At 36.6% G+C, this 18,724-nt stretch overlaps 1 protein-coding gene and 1 long non-coding RNA gene across 16 annotated transcripts in view; one reads left to right on the forward strand and one right to left on the reverse strand.

Annotated features, from left to right (window-relative positions):
* POT1 (protection of telomeres 1) overlaps window positions 1–7,829 on the reverse strand; it is an 80,169-nt gene extending 72,340 nt beyond the window's left edge. The window contains exons 1-2 of one of the 6 annotated variants that reach the window (XM_044246502.1): window positions 7,763–7,829; window positions 6,458–6,641 (exon numbers count right to left, since the gene is read on the reverse strand). In XM_044246502.1, the coding sequence (XP_044102437.1) occupies window positions 6,458–6,580 (123 nt within the window). In that variant the 5' untranslated portion in view covers window positions 6,581–6,641; window positions 7,763–7,829. Of the gene's footprint in view, window positions 1–6,457; window positions 6,642–7,583; window positions 7,741–7,762 lie in introns of those variants that run through there. The other 5 variants (XM_044246505.1, XM_044246500.1, XM_044246503.1 and 2 more) reach the window with 5 other exon arrangements.
* LOC122905036 overlaps window positions 7,765–18,724 on the forward strand; it is a 39,887-nt gene continuing 28,927 nt past the window's right edge. For 7 of the 10 annotated variants that reach the window (XR_006384304.1, XR_006384299.1, XR_006384306.1 and 4 more), the window contains exons 1-2: window positions 8,076–8,375; window positions 11,554–11,599. This is a non-coding gene — a long non-coding RNA (uncharacterized LOC122905036). Of the gene's footprint in view, window positions 7,817–8,075; window positions 8,376–8,872; window positions 9,007–11,553; window positions 11,600–18,724 lie in introns of those variants that run through there. The other 3 variants (XR_006384302.1, XR_006384300.1, XR_006384301.1) reach the window with 3 other exon arrangements.

Here is an 18,724-nt window from a genome sequence, read left to right on the forward strand (position 1 = left end):
CTGCAAACACAAGCGGGAATTCACACCCATTTATAAGCTCTTCTCCAAAAATCTGATGACAAAAGTCAGGCCAGGAGTCAGGCCTGACTATTGTAGGAAACCCTGCCTGGGTTCCCCATCTCCCTTCCCCATATTTCTCTCAAAATAAAGTCCTTAAACTGCTTAGGAGGGCAAAGCTCTTAAACTCCTAGGAGGACAAAAGCTATGACTCTCATTAGAGCTTTCGTGAAAACGTACTGCAGAGAAAAACCACTCTCTACTCTTCTAGGGATAAGGAGAAAGGGGTATGCAGCTGTGAGCGCCAGACCTACAGCTAGGGACAGGGCAGAATCACTAGCAGACCTCACCCACAAGACCCAAGTCACCTTGCCTGAGTCACCCTGCCTGACAACACCAAGACTAAAGCAGAACAAAGGACATCCACTTATCACAAGATTAATTAACATGATGTACTACTGAGACAGAGGCACTAGAGCTGGGAGAGAAACTTCAGCAGAAGTTAAGCACAAGGAAAAGACCTAACTAAGGACAATGAGAAAACCCCTCTGGCCAACCAAACTTCCTTCTAAATACAAAGAAATTCTAAAGGAATTTAAAGTTTACAGCACACTGAAGTAACCAAAATAACAAAGTCGAAACCTCACTCAACTTCTAACTAGATTAACTCAACACACCACACTAAAGGCCTCGCAGAAAGACCCGCACATTCCCAAGAATAAAAAACTACTGCCTTTGGTTCCCACTGCCCGTCACAGGAGGTACAGCCTACAACAACAAATTATGAGGCATATAAAAACACAGAAAGGACACACTATCAAGACACAAAGTAATCAAGAGAATTTTGATCAGATTAAATTAATCAAAATGAACTTAAAACAGGTGCTTTTGTTACTCTTACACTTGATCCACCTGGATGAAAGCTCTAAGTGAGAGTTCAGAATGACTGAAAAATGACATTCTGCTTTCTGGAATGGGACACCCAGATTTTACAACAATGGAAAGCCAAAAACTCAGGCACCTAGGGAGAGAGGCCCAGCACCTGGGGAGGAGCCCTCAAACCTGGAAAAGGTACTCCTCAAACATCAAGAGAAAAAAGTGGAAGTTGAACTAAACAACAAGCTTTGGAAGTTTAAGGATGACTGAATAGTGAGAGACTTCCAGGGAGATTTATGTCCTCAAAGTTATGTGTTTACATTTCAATAAGGGATGGAGAAACCCTTGAGACAGTTCTTTACATTCTCAATGACGGATTTACATTCAGGAGATGAGATTTCTGTCCTGTCTCTCAGAGGGAGAGGGTAAAGCTGGATAACTGTCCTACATAAACTCCCAGATTCATAATTTCAAGGTTCCTTTTCTACAGTCCAAGAAATCTAATTTTCACCCAGAGGAAGACTTTTGATCCTCAACACATTGCTGTGAATGAGGAAGATGGGGGACAGAAAACTGAGTCATTGCTGAGAGTAAAAATTATAGTTGGCCTAGACTCCACAAATCTTCTATTAGCTTTCAGGATAAAAGTGAATATTAGATATTAAATGTACCACCCCCCCATTTTTAAAGATTTCATTTATTTGACAGAGAGACACAGCAAGAGAGGGAACACAAGCAGGGGAAGTGGGAGAGGTAGAAACAGGTTCCCTGCTGAGAAAGGAACCCAATGTGGGGCTCAATTCTAGGACCCTGGGATCATGACCTGAGCCTAAGGCAGACACTTAATAACTGAGCCACCCAGGTGCCCCGTATCACCCCCAATTATAAGAAGGAATACTAAGCAAATTCATCTCTGGCTGTACTGCAAGAAATGCTAATGGATATTTTTCAAGATGAAGGGAAAATTGGGTCTACTGGTAAAAATAAAACACATCAGAAATAGTAAATATGTCAGTCAGTATAAAAGACTATATTTTTGCCTTCTCTTGATTTCCTTAAAAGACAATTTCCCATTTAAAAGTAAGAGCTAACATTGTAAGGTGGAAGTTTATAATACACATATAAACAGATATATCCTAACAGCTCAAGGAATAGGGGAGTAGGAAATGAAATTTTGATGCTATAAAATTCTTTTATTTGTCAAGTGAGAAGAATGAAGCAGAACATGAGAAATAAAAAGTGTCATGTGAAAAGTGTACAATATTGACTCTAAGTAGATTTTAATAAGAATGTATTGTTAGTACTAGATTAACCATTAATAAGGCAGGTGCTGCTGTTCAAACCAACAGAGAAAATAGAATAGAATGGGAAACAATATTTAACAGAACCCAGAGAACTCAGGAAGGGAGGAAAGAGGATCACAGGAAGGACAAATGGAAATCAAAGAGCAAGACAGTATTCCTTAAACACCATTATAACAATTACTTTACATAGAAATTAAGCACTCCAAATAAATGGTGAGTGTAAAGACCTATTTAGCCAGAGTGGCTCCATCCGGTTAAATAGTGATTTTGCTGGACAGACAGACTTGATTAAAAAGCATGATCTAATGAATGCTATCTAAGGGATGCTTAAAATATAAAAATAAATAAATTAAAAATAAAAGACATACCAGCTAAACAGTTAATCTAGGAATGCTGGCTTGGCTATATTACCAGAAAAAACAGATGCACAAAGAGTTACCAGAGACAGAGACAGCTGATAATGACAAAAGGATACATTCATCAAAAAGAAATGACAATCCAAAATACATAGACACTTAATAAAAAAGCTTTGAAACAGATGAATATTGATATAACTAAAGGAAGAAACAGACAAATCCACAATCATACCTGGTATTAACACCTCTCTCTCAGTAACTGATAGAACAAGGAGAAATAAAATCAGTACAAATAGAGAAGACCTGAAAACACAATCATACAAGTTTATACCATTAACATTCACAGACCAACAGACCAGACAATTGCTGAAAACACATTGTTATCAACTATAGGAATGTTCAGGAAGGCAAACCATATGCGACCTATTCAATTAAGTCTTAATAAACTTCAAAAAACCTGAAATCTTGCAGAAATTACAAATCAGTAACAATAACATATTTAGACAGATCCCTGTGTTATTAACTGTCCCCAATGTTATTAACCCTTTACCCTCTTTAAATGCAACCCTTCCTCTTCTTTCCTTTACAACAAAATGTATTCTTTAATATGAAATGGAATATTTAAAGTGAGAAATCATAATTATTTTGTTATTGATAGTTTACAACAACTGTATTTACTTCACCACTTGTTATTAGTAACCTTGTGTAAATTTTTAGGACTGCTGACAAGTTTGAAAAAATTTCTATTAAGTTTCTTTCCTATATAAGCCTAAGATTTGTAACAACTGTCCTTGAAGTAGCTTGATTCCATTGTTTCAGTACCTATTTTTATCCACTAACTATACATCCCATGCTAGGTTTAACAGTATATATTCATACCCTCCTACAACTTCTGACTCTGTACTTTTCTTCTATACTACCCAGGGAGTGGGAGTGTTCCTGGAGAACATTTCTTACACCAGGAGAGGTGGTATACTGGCTATAAATGGAACTGCAAAGCACACAAATACAACTCATTAAACCTATTCCACAAGTCAACTTCCCCCTACCTACATGTTCCAAAAATGTTCTCAGCCATTCCAATGTCACTTGATAAGACAGGAAATGGGATGGAGGGGGAAGGCAAAATGGAAAGAGATAGCAATTTTAGCCATTTTAGGTTAAAACATTCCACTTGCGTATATTTTACAAATATGAAAATGTAAATTCGTTTCTAAGACTCCTAACATGGTACTGGGCTTGTTCAAGTAAAGCCTTTGAAGCTTGAACTTCACTAATTGCAAAATCATCCTGTCTCTGGTGAATGAGATTATGATACATTATTTTCACTGAAAACTATGAGATTAGGTAAATTCCTGTCCAAAGGCACGTTAATGATACCTTTATACTGACCACAGTAATCAGCACTTACTGAATACTTAGAATTCATTAAGTACTTTACATTTTTTTTTCCAATTTATTTATTTTCAGAAAAACAGTATTCATTATTTTTTTCACCACACCCAGTGCTCCATGCAAGCTGTGCCCTCTATAATACCCACCACCTGGTACCCCAACCTCCCCCCCCCCCCCGCCACTTCAAACCCCTCAGATTGTTTTTCAGAGTCCATAGTCTCTCATGGTTCATCTCCCCTTCCAATTTACCCAAAAGCACATACCCTCCCCAATGTCCATAACCCTACCCCCTTCTCCCAACCCCCCTCCCCAGAATTCATTAAGTACTTTACATTTAATCCTCATTGCATTTCTATGAAGTAGGTTCTATTACAATTCCTAGCTCACAAATGGAAAAGATAAGGCACAGGCAGATAAAATTACTTTCCCAATTACAACACTAGTAAATGGTGGGTCTGTGCTTGAATCCAACCAGCCTGGAAGTCTCCAGGGCTTCCACTCCTTTTCAGGGTGCTAAACTGCTATAGGATAAATTTGTGAACGTGGTCTATGAGTTTTGAGTGTGAGTGTACTGGGAGGAAAAGGGGACAGGGTGAGGAAAGAACAGAAGAGGAAAGGAAATGCAGATAAATTTTTAAAAATGTAATGTGTTTTATTTCACTTTAGTGCAGTAGTTGTGAAGTTAACTTTAGATAGTATAAAAGCCAGTCACTGTTAACCAAATGCAAAACTGACTCAGCTAAAATTTAAAAACTTTTTGTTCCTATTACAGGACTATGACTTCCATAATCAAAATATCTAAATACCACAACATACTCCAACTCCCTGAAAGACAATTCCTGCTTTCACCTTCTCACCCAACACTGAATCCTCAAACCACTAAAAGCCAACCCAGCAACATCAGTCTTTCCAAGTGACCAGTACTTTCTTGATTATTAAATCTAACAGATATTTCCCAAATGTTTTTGCATGTTTAGCAGCAACATAATGCTTTGGTTAGTAGCAAAGACAATGAAAATTCAAATCACAGCTCAGCCACTTACTAGCTAACCTTGGATCTAACCTTGGATGAATTACTTAACCTGTATCTGTTTTCCCAACTATAATATGGGAATAATAGTATCTATTCCCAGGGTTCTTTCAAGACTTAAAAGAGGGAACATATGTAAATCAATTGAGTGTGTGTACCAGAAAGCAATTTATCTAAGAGTTACTACTTGTGAGTTACTAGTTATGATACTACTCCTTGAATCTTACCTTACTAAGTATACAAAACATCACTCTCTCCTGGTTTTTCTCGTACGCTTCTGGATTATCTGTCTCTTATTTATGCTACTTTCTTAATATTGACATCCTTCAATACATCTTCTCATTCTGTTCTTTGGCCCAAATCTCCCTGAGGAGGAACCCTATGAGCTCCAGAACCCCAAATCTATTTGCCTACAGGACATTACTACCTGGATACCTCTAATAACCCCTGAAAGATATCCAAAACCAAACTCGTTATCTTTCTTCCTAAATGTATGCCTATTATTCTCGCAGGGTTGGCAGGACTTAAAACCAGGGAAATTTCCAGAACTCCTTTTTAACCTCTCTCATCTAATCATCTTCTAAAACCTATTGATTCTGCTTCTTATATTGTCAGTTCCAAAGCAAGAATGTCTAAATTCTAACACCAGCTCTACTACTTACTTATTAACTGCATCTTAAGCCAATCATTTAACCTTTTGGAAATGCAGTCTCCTCACAGCCCAAGAATAACAGTACCCATCCACAGGGTTTTGTGATGATTAAATGAGTTGATATACATAAAGCACTACCAAGTTCCTAAAAATGTTAAATTCTGTTATCATTATTATTTCATTACTATTTTGTCTGTGTCCATCCCATCATCTCCTCTTGCCCCTGGTTCAGACCAACATCAACTCTAAACTAAATTACTGCAACTCTCTTGCCCTTTCTGATATACTCTTCACCCAAAAGACAGAGTAATCTAAACTCAAAGTAAATCATGTCTTTTTGTCCTGCTTAAAATCTATTAAGGGTCTCCCACAGTTTTTAGGGTAACATGCAAATTCTTCAACATGCACTTGAGGGCTGCTTACACCCAAAATGAAAGGTATAATCTCAGTCATCCTTTTAAGTTCCAGCTCCATCTTCCTGACCTAACTTGTCAGAACCAAAGGTTCTCTCCTAAATGTTCACATACCACAATGCTAATACCAACCTATTAATTATAATCAGAGATTAGGTAAACTGTCCAAACCCAAAAGAATTCAGTCCCCTTTAGTTCAAGGATCATATTCATTCATCTTTGTACCCTCGGAATTTATTCCACTGTATCACAGAAGAATTCAATAAATGTTTGCTAAATGAACACTAGATAATTAAGAATAACAGCACCAAATAACGACAAACATTGTGACACACATAAAACTATTCCTAAAACAACTCTTAGAAATAAGCTAAACATAAAAATAAGCATTCCTTTTAGAAGAAAAAAGCATTCTGAGTGATGAAAATTCTTACCTGGATGTATTTTTTGCTATAATCACAACCTGGCTGTAGAGAACTGATATCTACTTTGTTTAATTCACTTAGCAGCTCAACTTCAGGCACTCCATTGACTTCTTTTATTAATTCAAGTGGCATATCAGCTCTGTTTCAAAATGTTGTCCAAAGCAAATTCAATTAGGAAATTGACAGCTTGCTGCTGAAAACACAAAGACCAGCGTTTTACCCAAAGTATAGTCAGTAGTTTTAAGTTTCTTTGACTTAGTTTTGCTTTTTCTTTCCTTTAAGTTAGTAATCACTCTTGGGGGGTGGAGTGGATTATTCTGTAATTTTATTACAAGGGTTTACATACACCTTGCCCTAAGACACTGAAACTCAAGCCTTTCTATTTAGTTTTCTATTTAAAGAAGTACCTCTAAAAGCCAGTTTTTGGACCTGTGAAAACTGCACTGACAACGTCCTTTGGCAAAACTGTGCTTTAAAATGTACTACCGGGGAAGGGGAGAGGGATTGAAAAATTTGGTTTTCTTTTTTCATCCCTTAGCAGTTGTAATATTGTGTACTCAAATTGGGCACCTGAGACGCCTGGATGGCTCAGTGGGTTAAAGCCTCTGCCTTCAGCTCAGGTCATGATCTCAGGGTCCTGGGATCCAGCCCGGAGTGGGCTCTCTGCTCGGCAGGGAGCCTGCTTCCTCCTCTCTCTCTGCCTGCCTCTCTGCCTACTTGTGATCTCTGTCTGTCAAATAAATAAATAAATAATTTAAAAAAAAAAATGGGCACCAAAAGGTTATTACTCCAAAATATATGTTGCCTCCTGCCTCCAGCCCCTATACAATCTCAAGGACTATTAAACTGATACTAACTTCTGATTTGTAGTTTCAATCTTTTTTCTCAAACGTCTTGAGTGGGACACGCACCAATGCCAAAACTTAATTTTAATATGTGCGCATCAACCTTCCCCAAGCCCCTGGAGCTCTGTGAGGGCGAGGGCTTAGACTACCTCAACTCAGAGGCTCACAAAACGCCAAGCAAGATACTGAACACAGCCCTCTCACGCTAAAGACAATTATGAAGGGTTTTTTTGCAATAACGACACCAAATTTTGATCTAAACTAAGCTTTTTTTTTTTTTTTTAGCATACCCGCTCACAAACCGAAAGACTTCACACCCATCCAACGAACTGCACACCCACGTAGAAATTCACTCACCTACGCACTAAAAGAAAAACAAGGAAGTTTAGAAGGGCGCGCAAGTGACATCACACGCGTGCGGCGGCCCAGTTCTCACGCATGCGTATACGGTCTCTAGGGCTGAACTTACTGCTCCCAGGCCCGCGGAGGACGAACTGCATGCGTGATGGTTCCTAGGCCTAAGGTATCCTGGAAGTTCCGCATTTTACGTAGATGGTGCGGGCCAGGGGAAGGACGGGTCCTTAGTACAGTGTCCGCTAGCAATTTTCGTCCCGCCGCCGGTCTCCTACGGTCCAGGCGGAAGGCGCGGGCAGGGAAAGCGGGGACGGCCCGCTGGGCGATTCATAAATCCTGTAACCAGTAAAAACTCTGTTCAAACCCGGGGCGGGATTTGAGATTAGAAGTTCCTGTGGGCAGGGCACTTCTAGTGCCCGCCCGTTCTCCCTGCCCTTAATACGCTTAGGCTGTGGATAAATACGTTTAAATGCCAAGGGGAAAAACTAAGGAGAAGATGAAAATCTGTTGAGAGAAGATACAGAACTCATGATAGGAGGTGAAATGAAAGTGGCCAGAATCCGGAGCCAAGGTGGAGGATTTCACTTAGGGAGAGAAGGCACAGTATTTCTGAGTTGGATGAGACAATAAGAACTAGAAGAGGATCTAAGCCTTACTTAGCATCGTTTTTTTCAAATGGACAGTTCAGCCCCTGAGCTCAGCTTCTTGTCCCCGCTGACTTGTGCACGGTATGTGAATACAAGGGCGTGAGGGGAAAGAGAAGGTGGGCTAACAGAAAGCTTCCTGCTTAAAAAATAGTTACTTTAAACATAGCTATTTCCTCCTGCAAATGCGTCTCAACAGCGGATATCTTAGTCCAGATTAGCCTTGGAACCAAATATTTATGCAATTATTTATTACATCCTGTCTTTGCATTGAGGTGGGTTTCACTTTTATCAAATGATCGGAAATATAAATAGGAAATTAGCAAAAGATTCACAGTTAATAATACGTCTTATTAATTATATTCCCAAGCCATAGCTCTATAAACCAATGAAGACGTTAATCCAGTCTATCTAAAAATAGCATTACTCATTGATTAAGTTATTTCTTCGTAAAATCTGGGCGCATCTGGGCGACTGCGTCTTAGGTAGAAAAAACGGGGGCACAGGAAGTGCCCTGCCCACAGGAGCTTCTAATCTCAAATCCCGCCCGGGGTTTGGAACAGAGTTTTTATTGGTTACAGGATTTATGAATCGCCCAGTGGGCCGCCCCGGCTTCCTCCTGCCTGCACCTCCAGCCTGGACCATAGGAGACTGACTCTGAGCCACCAGGCACCCCCCCAGTCCAAAGTTTTATAGTCCAGTTCAAACAAAAGAGGTAAAGTACTTTCTCTGCAGTGGACCCTCTGGCTCTATTTCAAAATGGCTGCAATCATGTCAATTTTTCATACTACAATGTGAAATGCTCAATTTTTTCAAAGTTAAAATGAGATTCTCACTAATAAATAATGAGCACTAAAAGTCAGTAAGTATTTTTTTAAGATTTTATTTATTTATTTGAGAGAGAGAGAGAGCATGAGAGCTGAGAAGGTCAGAGGAAGAAGCAGACTCCCTATGGAGCTGGGAGCCTGATGCGGGACTCAGTCCCAGAACTCCAGGATCATGACTTGAGCTAAAGGGAGTCGCTTAACCAACTGAGCCACCCAGGTGCCTGATAAGTATTTTTATTAATAAAAGCATAAATATAAAGATATGGTGCTGTTTATAAGTTATTAAGCAAAGATAAAAGGAATTAATCTGCATATTTCTGGTACTTCTGTAATGGAGACCAAGCTCCTTCTGTTCACTGCACAGTAGGCCTGTCAAGAGGAAAGATGTTGGGTAAGGAGAGCAACTTTATTTGGAAAGCCAGCAAACTGAGGAGATGGTGGACTATCATCCCAAACAACCATCTTCCCTAGTATGAAATCAAGTTTCTTTTATGTTAGCGAAAGGAGGAAGTCAGGGGGAGGTTGGAGTCAAAACGATTACTGACCTCTGTAGACATCTCAGGAAGCTTGTATAACTTCTTTGTCTTTGGTCAGTTGATCTTTACATACAGGAATCTGGTCATGCCATTTCTTAAACATAGCATAGTCAATTCTATATGTATTTCCTTATCCTTGGATGGGGTAGATTTGGGGTAAAAATCAATTTTTATAAATCTTAGTTGTAGCATGCCTATGTGCCGGGCTAAGCAGAAGTTTCTAAGCTTGAGGTCACAGTGTCAAAAGAAGCAAGCAGTGTGGAGTCAGACATGCTAAGTTTCTCCCTGATACACTTCTCTCTTGTTAGCATTGCTCTTTACTTTTTACTTTTTAACCGGAAACTCTGAATTGAATTTCCTAGTCACCCAGTACTTCAAATTTATTTTCTTGGCAATAATTGCTGCATCATTAGCCCATTACTATTGTGATTTACAATCTTCCTGAAAGCTGTTGTTGGCACGTTGCATCCCTACAGTTTGACAATATCATCTTACATTTTCTGAGATTCCCTAGCAGATTTCCTAGCTAGGTGACATTGGTCAGAGTTCATTTCCTTGTAACCTAAGGGAATTTTTGTCCAACCCTATTGAACATCTAGATCAATTTATAAAATCCTATTTCAATAAAGCATCAAAATTTTATATGATATATTTGAAACAAGATAATTCAGACATAAATTTATAGCAAATTTATGTTTAATAAATTTTAATGATGAGATCTGTAATCACTTGGTGCATATTAGGAAGGTAGCATAACAGGGAATCTAAATGTGCAAAGCAAGGCCTGGACTAAGCAAGAAGGCCAAGATTTTCATATGAGGAGGAAAGGGTCATTCTCCTGTTTTGCATCCTGCCACATGGCACCTAGTGACTCATACTGAGTGAAAGGGTTAAGATAGGCTGACTCCACAGAGATAACCTTCTGTTGAGTTATACTAATGATATATGTTGAGATGGAAAACAAAACCTCCATTCAAAAAAATTAACATGAGTATTAATTCAGATAAAGATTCTCTGACAAGTTGGCTTATAGAACAAAACCAAACTTGCAGGTGCCTATGTGTGGGAAGAACCATGTTGCCTAAAAATATGGTTGGTTCTTCAGGTTTCTCTGTACAGGTGAAGAAGAGAGAAAGCGGAACCATCAAAAAGCTAGATGGTATGTACTCTCTGGTGCTTGTGCTGTCTTCCATTCACAAATTTAAGAAAACAAAACAAAACAAAACTTTACTAGAGTAAAGTTACTGAGCTCACAGTAAGGAAGCAAGGAGCTTTGTTCATGTTCATATTGATACCAGTATAACCGAGGCAGCACACAGAAGAGATGAAAAATAAGAGGAAAAGACCTGCTGGAAATTAACAAACATGAAGGATAAATTAGAAGATCTTTCAACTTCTTAGCACTGTAAAGGTAGAGGTTTATGTCTAGAGTTTAGAGTGCCTCTTTTTTACATGCCCTATATTTTATACCTTGAGGATATGTCCTGGAAAATCCTGCAGTAACACTCACGTATAGAACCTCATTTCTATGTAATCTTAGAATAAAATATTGCACTGATGGCTTGTTTGTTTTGGAAAGTCAGTCATCTAAAAGTTGGAGAGCACCATAGCAGGTAGCTATTTATCTGCCCAATATTTTTTCTCTTTTTTTCCTTTCTTTATTGAGTGACCCAAAATAGGAACACTTTTAAAGCCTTTATAATGAAAGATTTTAAGTAATGGAAAATTGATGAGAAGGTTGCATGTTTTTTAAATTCATCATGGTTATTTGGAATAATAGAGAGCCATTTGCTTTAGGTTCAAAATGCATTTTTAACACAAAAAGACATTTCCTAACTTTGTCAGATCTTCTATTAAATAGAGTCTGCATTTATTCATTATATTCCTACTTTTTTTCAGGAATGGAGAAGCCAACATCACAGAGTTCCCTTAATGAACACTGAAGGTATTTTATTCTTTTTTCACCTGTGTACAATAACAGTGAGACTTTCTATGGCTAAATGGCAGTGTATCTTTTCTTCCCACAACTTGCCTATCAAAGATTATGTGTTGTTAGAATGATAGGGCTCTAGCCAACTGAATTAATTAGAGAGTAAAATATCATTTGTGTTGGCCCTACTTTTATCTAGTTCTCCATAGTAAAAAATTAGTCTAAGACATCCTTCCTATGATTACAGCAGAATAGAAATGATTACCATATAATCACATTGGAAAAACTTCAGTTTAATTAGGGTATATTCAACCCAGAGTGCAGTGTCAGAGTCTGGCACAGCCAAAGGAATACAACAGATGGAGAAAAACAAATAACTCTGCCATTCCTACTTATTTTCATATTAAAATGGTGTAAATGGGTCCAAGGTCTAGAGGCATGTTTATTTAACAGTCTTGTAAGTGTATTAGAATTTTTAAAAAAGATAAAGAGGAAATACATTCTTTTTCGTTTTGTTATTTTTCTCTAACCATTAAGATTTTTTTTATGTACTCCAAATAATCTGCTAATTCTATACATATTAGACTCCCAAATGCTAATAATAACTTTAATCAGTCTCATCCTAATTTTTCTTTATCTTAGAAATGCCTCTTTTCCTTCCATTTATTCCTGATTTTTTTTTTAGATTTTATTCATTTATTCGGCAGAAATCACAAGTAGGCAGAGATGAAGGCAGAGAAGGGTGAGGAAGCAGGCTCCCCACTGATCAGAGAGCCTGATGCGGGGCTCAATCCCAGTTCCTCAGGATCACGACCCAAGCCAAAGGCAGAGGCCCTAACCCACTGAGCCACCCAGGTGCCCTCTCCTAATTTTCTTTATATCACGTCATCTAGTCCTCCATCAAAAAATCCTATCCTCTTTGCCACAGTTAAAGATTCAGGAAGGAGCACATAACCTAATGCATTCCAAGGAGAGATGAAGAGATATTTGCTGGAGACTTACCTAGAAAAGATAAGTCTGTAAGTTACTAAATTACGTTCTCGAAATGTTTAACCCAGGCCACAGGAAAAAACAGGTTTCAAATCAGTAATCACAGAAGTGTTGAACAAGGACCTTGGATGATGATGGCTAACAAAATATAAAAACTCTCTCCAACACAAATCACCTTTAATGGCCATAAATATTATAAAATATTAAATCTAAAGTGGTGATGGAAAACTAGAATGTCTTTTATCAATTAGTCATGTCATTTGAGGACTCCATTAAATACAGAAAAAAGAGGAAAGAGGCTTACAGAAGAGGATTGAGCAGCAGATGTGAAATGGTACCAAAGGATGCTTCTTGCCCAGAGCAACACATTCAAACAGTTGGGGAGGCCCCCAGAGAAGGGATTATTTGGGTGAATGCATGTGGAATAGCTGGATAGAGTCCTCTTCTTCCCTGGGCATCAGCTACATTTGTCCTTGGAACAAAGTGGCAAGGGTGAGTGCCTGCATCATTGAAGCCAGACATAATCAGACAGAAATTTCTGGCATAGTCTACCAGCATTTTGCTCCCACAGTCTCCTAAGGCCAGCTCTTATGTCAGAATGTACATCCACAGTCAGGCAAAAACAAATTATCAAACAAAAATATCAGGAGCTAGCAGAAGTATTGCCAAAATTTTAAGGAAAATATGCTTTACTAACGTCAGTTACCAAACCCAATCTCTCAAGATTGTAGAGAGCAAACAGTAAGTAGACTTTAAAAGAAATCTAATTAACTTATTCAAAGTGAGTCAAAATGTTACAAAAATATCAGAAATAATAAAGGGACCTATTATAGATGTAGGATATTAAATGAGTATAAAATAATTGGTGTGACAAGTTTTTTGAAAATATGAAATATTTTGTATGTAAATATTAAACAACACATTACTGCACAAGCAATGGGCCAAATAAGAAATCAAATGGCAAATCAAAATATGTCTCAAAAAAAAAGTGTGTCTCAAAACAAAAGAAAAAGAAAATGCAATATTCCAAAACTTATGGGATGTAGCAAAAGCAGATAATAGAGTGAAATTTATGTAATAAATGCTTGTATTGAGGAAAAAACAACATTAATCATAAAAATTTACACCAATAAAATTTAAAGGCTAAATGAAATGGGTAATTGTGGGGGATATAAATTATCTAGATTTGCTCTAGAGTGATAGAAACCGAATTAATGAGAAATTATAAATAAAATGGAAGAGACAGTAAAAGATCGACTCTTGAAAAATACATGAGTCCCTGAAAACAATACATTATCTGTTAATAAAAAGAAAAATACTCAATTAAAACATTTCACTTTTAAGCTGGGGAAGAAACAAAATCTCTGTCCACTTCTAACAAAGAAAAATGATGAAGTAGAACTTTGATATTCAATGATAATAGCACAGATGATCCCAAACTTCAAAATATTTTAATAAGTCATACCATACGTATTGAACCAGGGGACCATTTTGAGAGAGAAGGCTGAGAGATCACTGACCACTTCAGATCATGAGCAAATCTGTCAGAACAGCATGTTTCCGAGTAGTTGGCGCCATCCAGTGAAAAAGTAACTCTTGTGTTAGACATCATGCTCAAGTGTGTGGGCTGAAAAAGCCTTCCTAATCCTTTGTCCTCATGGAATGGCAAGGGAGTTAGAGTTGAAGGAAAAAAACCTACATATATTCCATTTTTGCAACAAAGCAGTTTACCAGACTCTTCTTCATGTTAATCCCCAAAGTTCTCATCTTGTCTCCTCCTGCATCAAATCCCATAAAAAACTGAAGCCAGAAAAACCTTCTCACTTTCACAGGTATGCAGCATTCTAGAAGGAATGTACAAGGCAAAAAGTCATTAAAAAAAATGAAAAGCTAAAAACAAAGCCAACAAAATATTTCAACATGGAGTAGATAAAAACTTTAGTGAAGTATTTTTCTGTGAAATCAAGTAGATTAATTAAAGAAAAAAATTCTCCATGTGTGAAGATGTCAAGACAGAAATATGGGAACTCAGAGGAGAAATAACACAACAAAGTAAGTGGGAACAAAGATAAAACCATATGAGTGATACAACAGTTGAAGCATCCACACCACTGAAAACAAATCTACCTAAATGAAGAACAAATTCCAGTTTATTGAATTACATAATAGAAAAAAAAAGGCATTTAAATAACTAGGAAGAAAGATATGTGACAACTTGCCAAAAATAGATCATTATACCCATACCCAGGGTCCACATAAGAAAGAAAAGAACAATTAGAGCAGATAGTAGACTTAAAAATAGAAATCAAGAAAAAAAAATCCCAAATTAAGAAAACACTTGACAACAAATTGAAGGTTGACATCATATTCTAATTAAAATGGACTCAGACTTACTAATACTGTGGCATTTTCACATAAATTTCCCGGACTTAAAGAGAGATGTCTATGGTACATAAGCCACCAAAACGCAGTCAAAACAAAACAAAAAAAACCTCTGTTGGTTTTAATCTTCTCTACAGCATTTTTCAATTTGAGAACAAAATAAAGCAATTCTAGGAAATCCTCAAGTAGATGAAGTGTGATTTAAATATTTTATACCATTCTAAATTTTGGTTTATCTATAAAAGGCAAGATAAGGGATAGTGGCTGACTCCCTTGGTACATAGCCGGCTCTGAAATTATTTGCTGTTTGCTCTCATTTGCGTAGCCTATATAATTTCTACCAAATTTAAAAAGACTTCTTAAAAGCTTCATAGAAGCTTTAATATGGAAATATGCCTTGTGAACCTCCAACACAGGAAGGTAAAATAAATGTTTCTTCTACTTACTCTTCTTATTCTATGCATTCTTCTTTTCTCGGAGCACATTCCCAAAAGTGAGTTTGTGGTAATGTCGTACAGATCTTCCCAGCGCAATTCTTTTTAGTTTGTCAGTTATCTTTTTGGGAAAATAAATAATGGTGCCTGGACACGAAGAAAGTTTTCTTTTTCCCCCCCACATTTGTAAGCATAATTTTATTGGGCTGAACTTATATTAGATATAAATGGTAAATAGTTCAAATAATTTTAAATTATGCTATGATATGTATTTCTTTTTTTAATGGAAACCATCTGCCTTGATATTACTCATTTCTTTATAAGTAGTTAAAAAACAAATATCCTTAATTTCTCTCTTTATCCACTTGTATTTTCTGCATCTTAAATCTGATGGTATATGGCAGACACTCTCTCTTTGCTTTTTCTCTTCATTTCCAATTTCTTTCTTCAAATATAAATTAAAAATAAGAGATGTAATTCTCCATGTTGAAAATAAGAGACTCCACCTCACCCATTTTCTTAGGGAACTTTAGAAAACTTATAAGTTCTTTCTCTATCTCTTTGAAATGTATGTAAATCTTTTTAAAGAAAAATAGACCTGTCACCAGCTTTATGACCCAAGTATATGTCTTCCAAGGACCTGTGAGCCGTCTCTTGGAAATATAATTATGAAGAGAGATAGCATCCTGATCCCTCCCCATTCCTGTAGCTTCCTTCATTTAAGTGGCTGTCTTTCTCCAAGTTGCAAAACTGCCTCCTAGCATAAAATAGAAGTTTGTCTTTCCCTTGGATAAAGCCAATTAACTCACACAGATGGTCATGTCAATTACCAGGTAAATTTAGAATGAACTGTGTGGTGACAAATAGTGCTGTCAAGTTCTCTTTCTTGGTAAACTAAATTCCTCTATTCTAGACTTGGCATTTAATTTTAAAAATCTAAACATAGAACTATATACATTTTGATTCAGTTTTATCTGGCTATATTCAGCTCGTTTTTTTCTAGCAGGTCTTTTTGAATGTCAACGTGTTCTCCAAGTATTAGCTGTGATTTCAGTTCTGGGTTAGTAACAGATTGGATAAGTTTATCTTATTTTTCCTCTAGGTGAGAAATTGACTAGCATTAGTTATTCTCTGGAACAATACCATTTCCAGAAAGATAATAGAAACCACAAAATTGAAAATGTATGTCATTCAACACTTGATGTAATAATATGTTATTAGACTGAGTATGTCTTGAACTCATCTATAATGTTCATATATGCCAGGCATTGTTCTAATAGATATATAAACCCACTTAACCTTTATTGTAGCCCTGTGAAGTAGTACAATTATCACACCATTTATAGATGACTAAACTGAGGTACAGAGTGGTTGTATAATTTACCCAAAAAAGCTTTAGATAGTAAATAGTGGAGCCAAGATCTTAAACCAGAAAATCTCACTCCAGACTCATTGTTTTAAAACCAAGCTCAATTCCTGTTCTTGCCAATGTATTACTTTGTAGTAGCATTGCAGTTTTATCACATGATAGATGAATTCAATGTTATTTTTATTGTTGATAAAATCTTTGGCAGCATTGTAAAATGTTTTTTGTGTTTATGCTCAGAAATTTATTTTACCAATTATTTTCATTAGTTCTAAGAACCCTTTTTGAAACAGTAGTGGTTAAGTAGTAGAACCTAAGAAAAACATGAAGAAATGAAGTTATTTAATTAAGTTTCCATAACTGGATCTGAGCATTTTTATGTTGGAATATAACTGCAAGCACTGAAATACTCTGAAGTTAACACTTTATTAAGATAAATAGAGGAAATTCACACCTCCCTTGGTGTTAAATTGTTCCAGGCTTCATAGCAGTTTACAAGAAGCTAGTGCATTGATTTATAGCATGAAAGCTATCTCTGCAGCCAGAGAGGCTAGCTGTTTTATTATTTGGTAACTAGAATCTTAGATTGTGAAAACACAGCAAAATCTATAGTGAGAAGAGTATGCCCTCACAATCTGTTTTTCATGTACAAAGCTCATGTGAAACAAATCATCTGAAAAATAAAGATATTTTAAAATAAAAATAAGAGTCATATTTACTATAAATTCTTATGGTTAGCCATTTTCTTACGCTGATCTTCAAAATCTTTCTATGAACACATTAGGAAAACTGCTAGGTGAGCTTTAACACCAATGAAAATCTCTTTAGAAAATGTAAATATAACAAGTGACAAAAACTTATACATTATATTTGTAATTGACATTATTCTTGCAATTCTAATTGGTTCAAAATATTCAAGAATTTTTTAGAACTAATTTTTAAGTTTTAATATCTGGGAAATGAAGTCATTTTCAGAATCTGTTGGAATGGGCAATAAATTCCCCTTTTTACTGTGAATTTTTATCTATTAATTATGAGTGATGTAGGCAGTCATATCTTTTCCCTTCATCTTAACAGAAAAAAATTCCGAGATAAATATAGTGAGGCTTTTCTTCCTAGCATTTTGGGGGAGAATGCAGTTTTTATTTATCAATAACTCATTGAGAGACTATTAGATCTTACATATATTTAATGAAAAGTCCTTTATATTTATTTTATGGCACTATTGTTATTTGACATCAAACAACTCAAGGGAAACTTGTATTTGTTTATTTTTAAAGACTATATTTATTTATTTTAGAGAGAGAGTGCATGAGCAGGAGGAGGGGCAGATGGAGAGGGAGAGAGAGAATCTCAAGCAGAGTCTGTGCTGAGTATGGAGCCCAATGTGGGGCTAGATCTTAACCCTGAGATCATGACCTGAACAGAAATCAAGAGGTAGTTGCTTAACCAACTGAGCCACACAGGAGCCCCTCAAGAGAATCTTTTAAATGATGAATGATATAAAAGCAAATAAGCTATAAAAACAGGTATGTTAAAAATATTTTATACTTTCGGGGCACCTGGGTGGCTCAGTGGGTTAAAGGCTCTGCCTTCAGCTCAGGTCATGATCTCAGGGTCCTGGGATCGAGCCCTGCATCGGGCTTTCTGCTCAGCAGGGAGCCTGCTTCCTCTTCTCTCTCTCCTGCCTCTCTGCCTACTTGTGATCTCTGTCTGTCAAATAAATAAATAAAATCTTAAAAAAAAATTTTTTTTATACTTTCACCTGAAAGTGAAAATGAGTAGATTATTTCTACAGGGGGAAGAAATATTATTTTCTAAAAAATATTTCTCTAATAAAAACAACACTTCTTAAGAATTTAAAAGATTAAATTATGAGGAAATGAGATTGACATCAATGGGAAATGCAACTGAGCATAACAATTTTTTATGAAGTAAGTTCACATAACTAAGGCAGACTGTATTAGC

The sequence above is a fragment of the Neovison vison genome, chromosome 4, assembly GCF_020171115.1.
Source record: "Neovison vison isolate M4711 chromosome 4, ASM_NN_V1, whole genome shotgun sequence".
In the NCBI taxonomy this organism is placed as follows: domain Eukaryota; kingdom Metazoa; phylum Chordata; class Mammalia; order Carnivora; family Mustelidae; genus Neogale; species Neogale vison.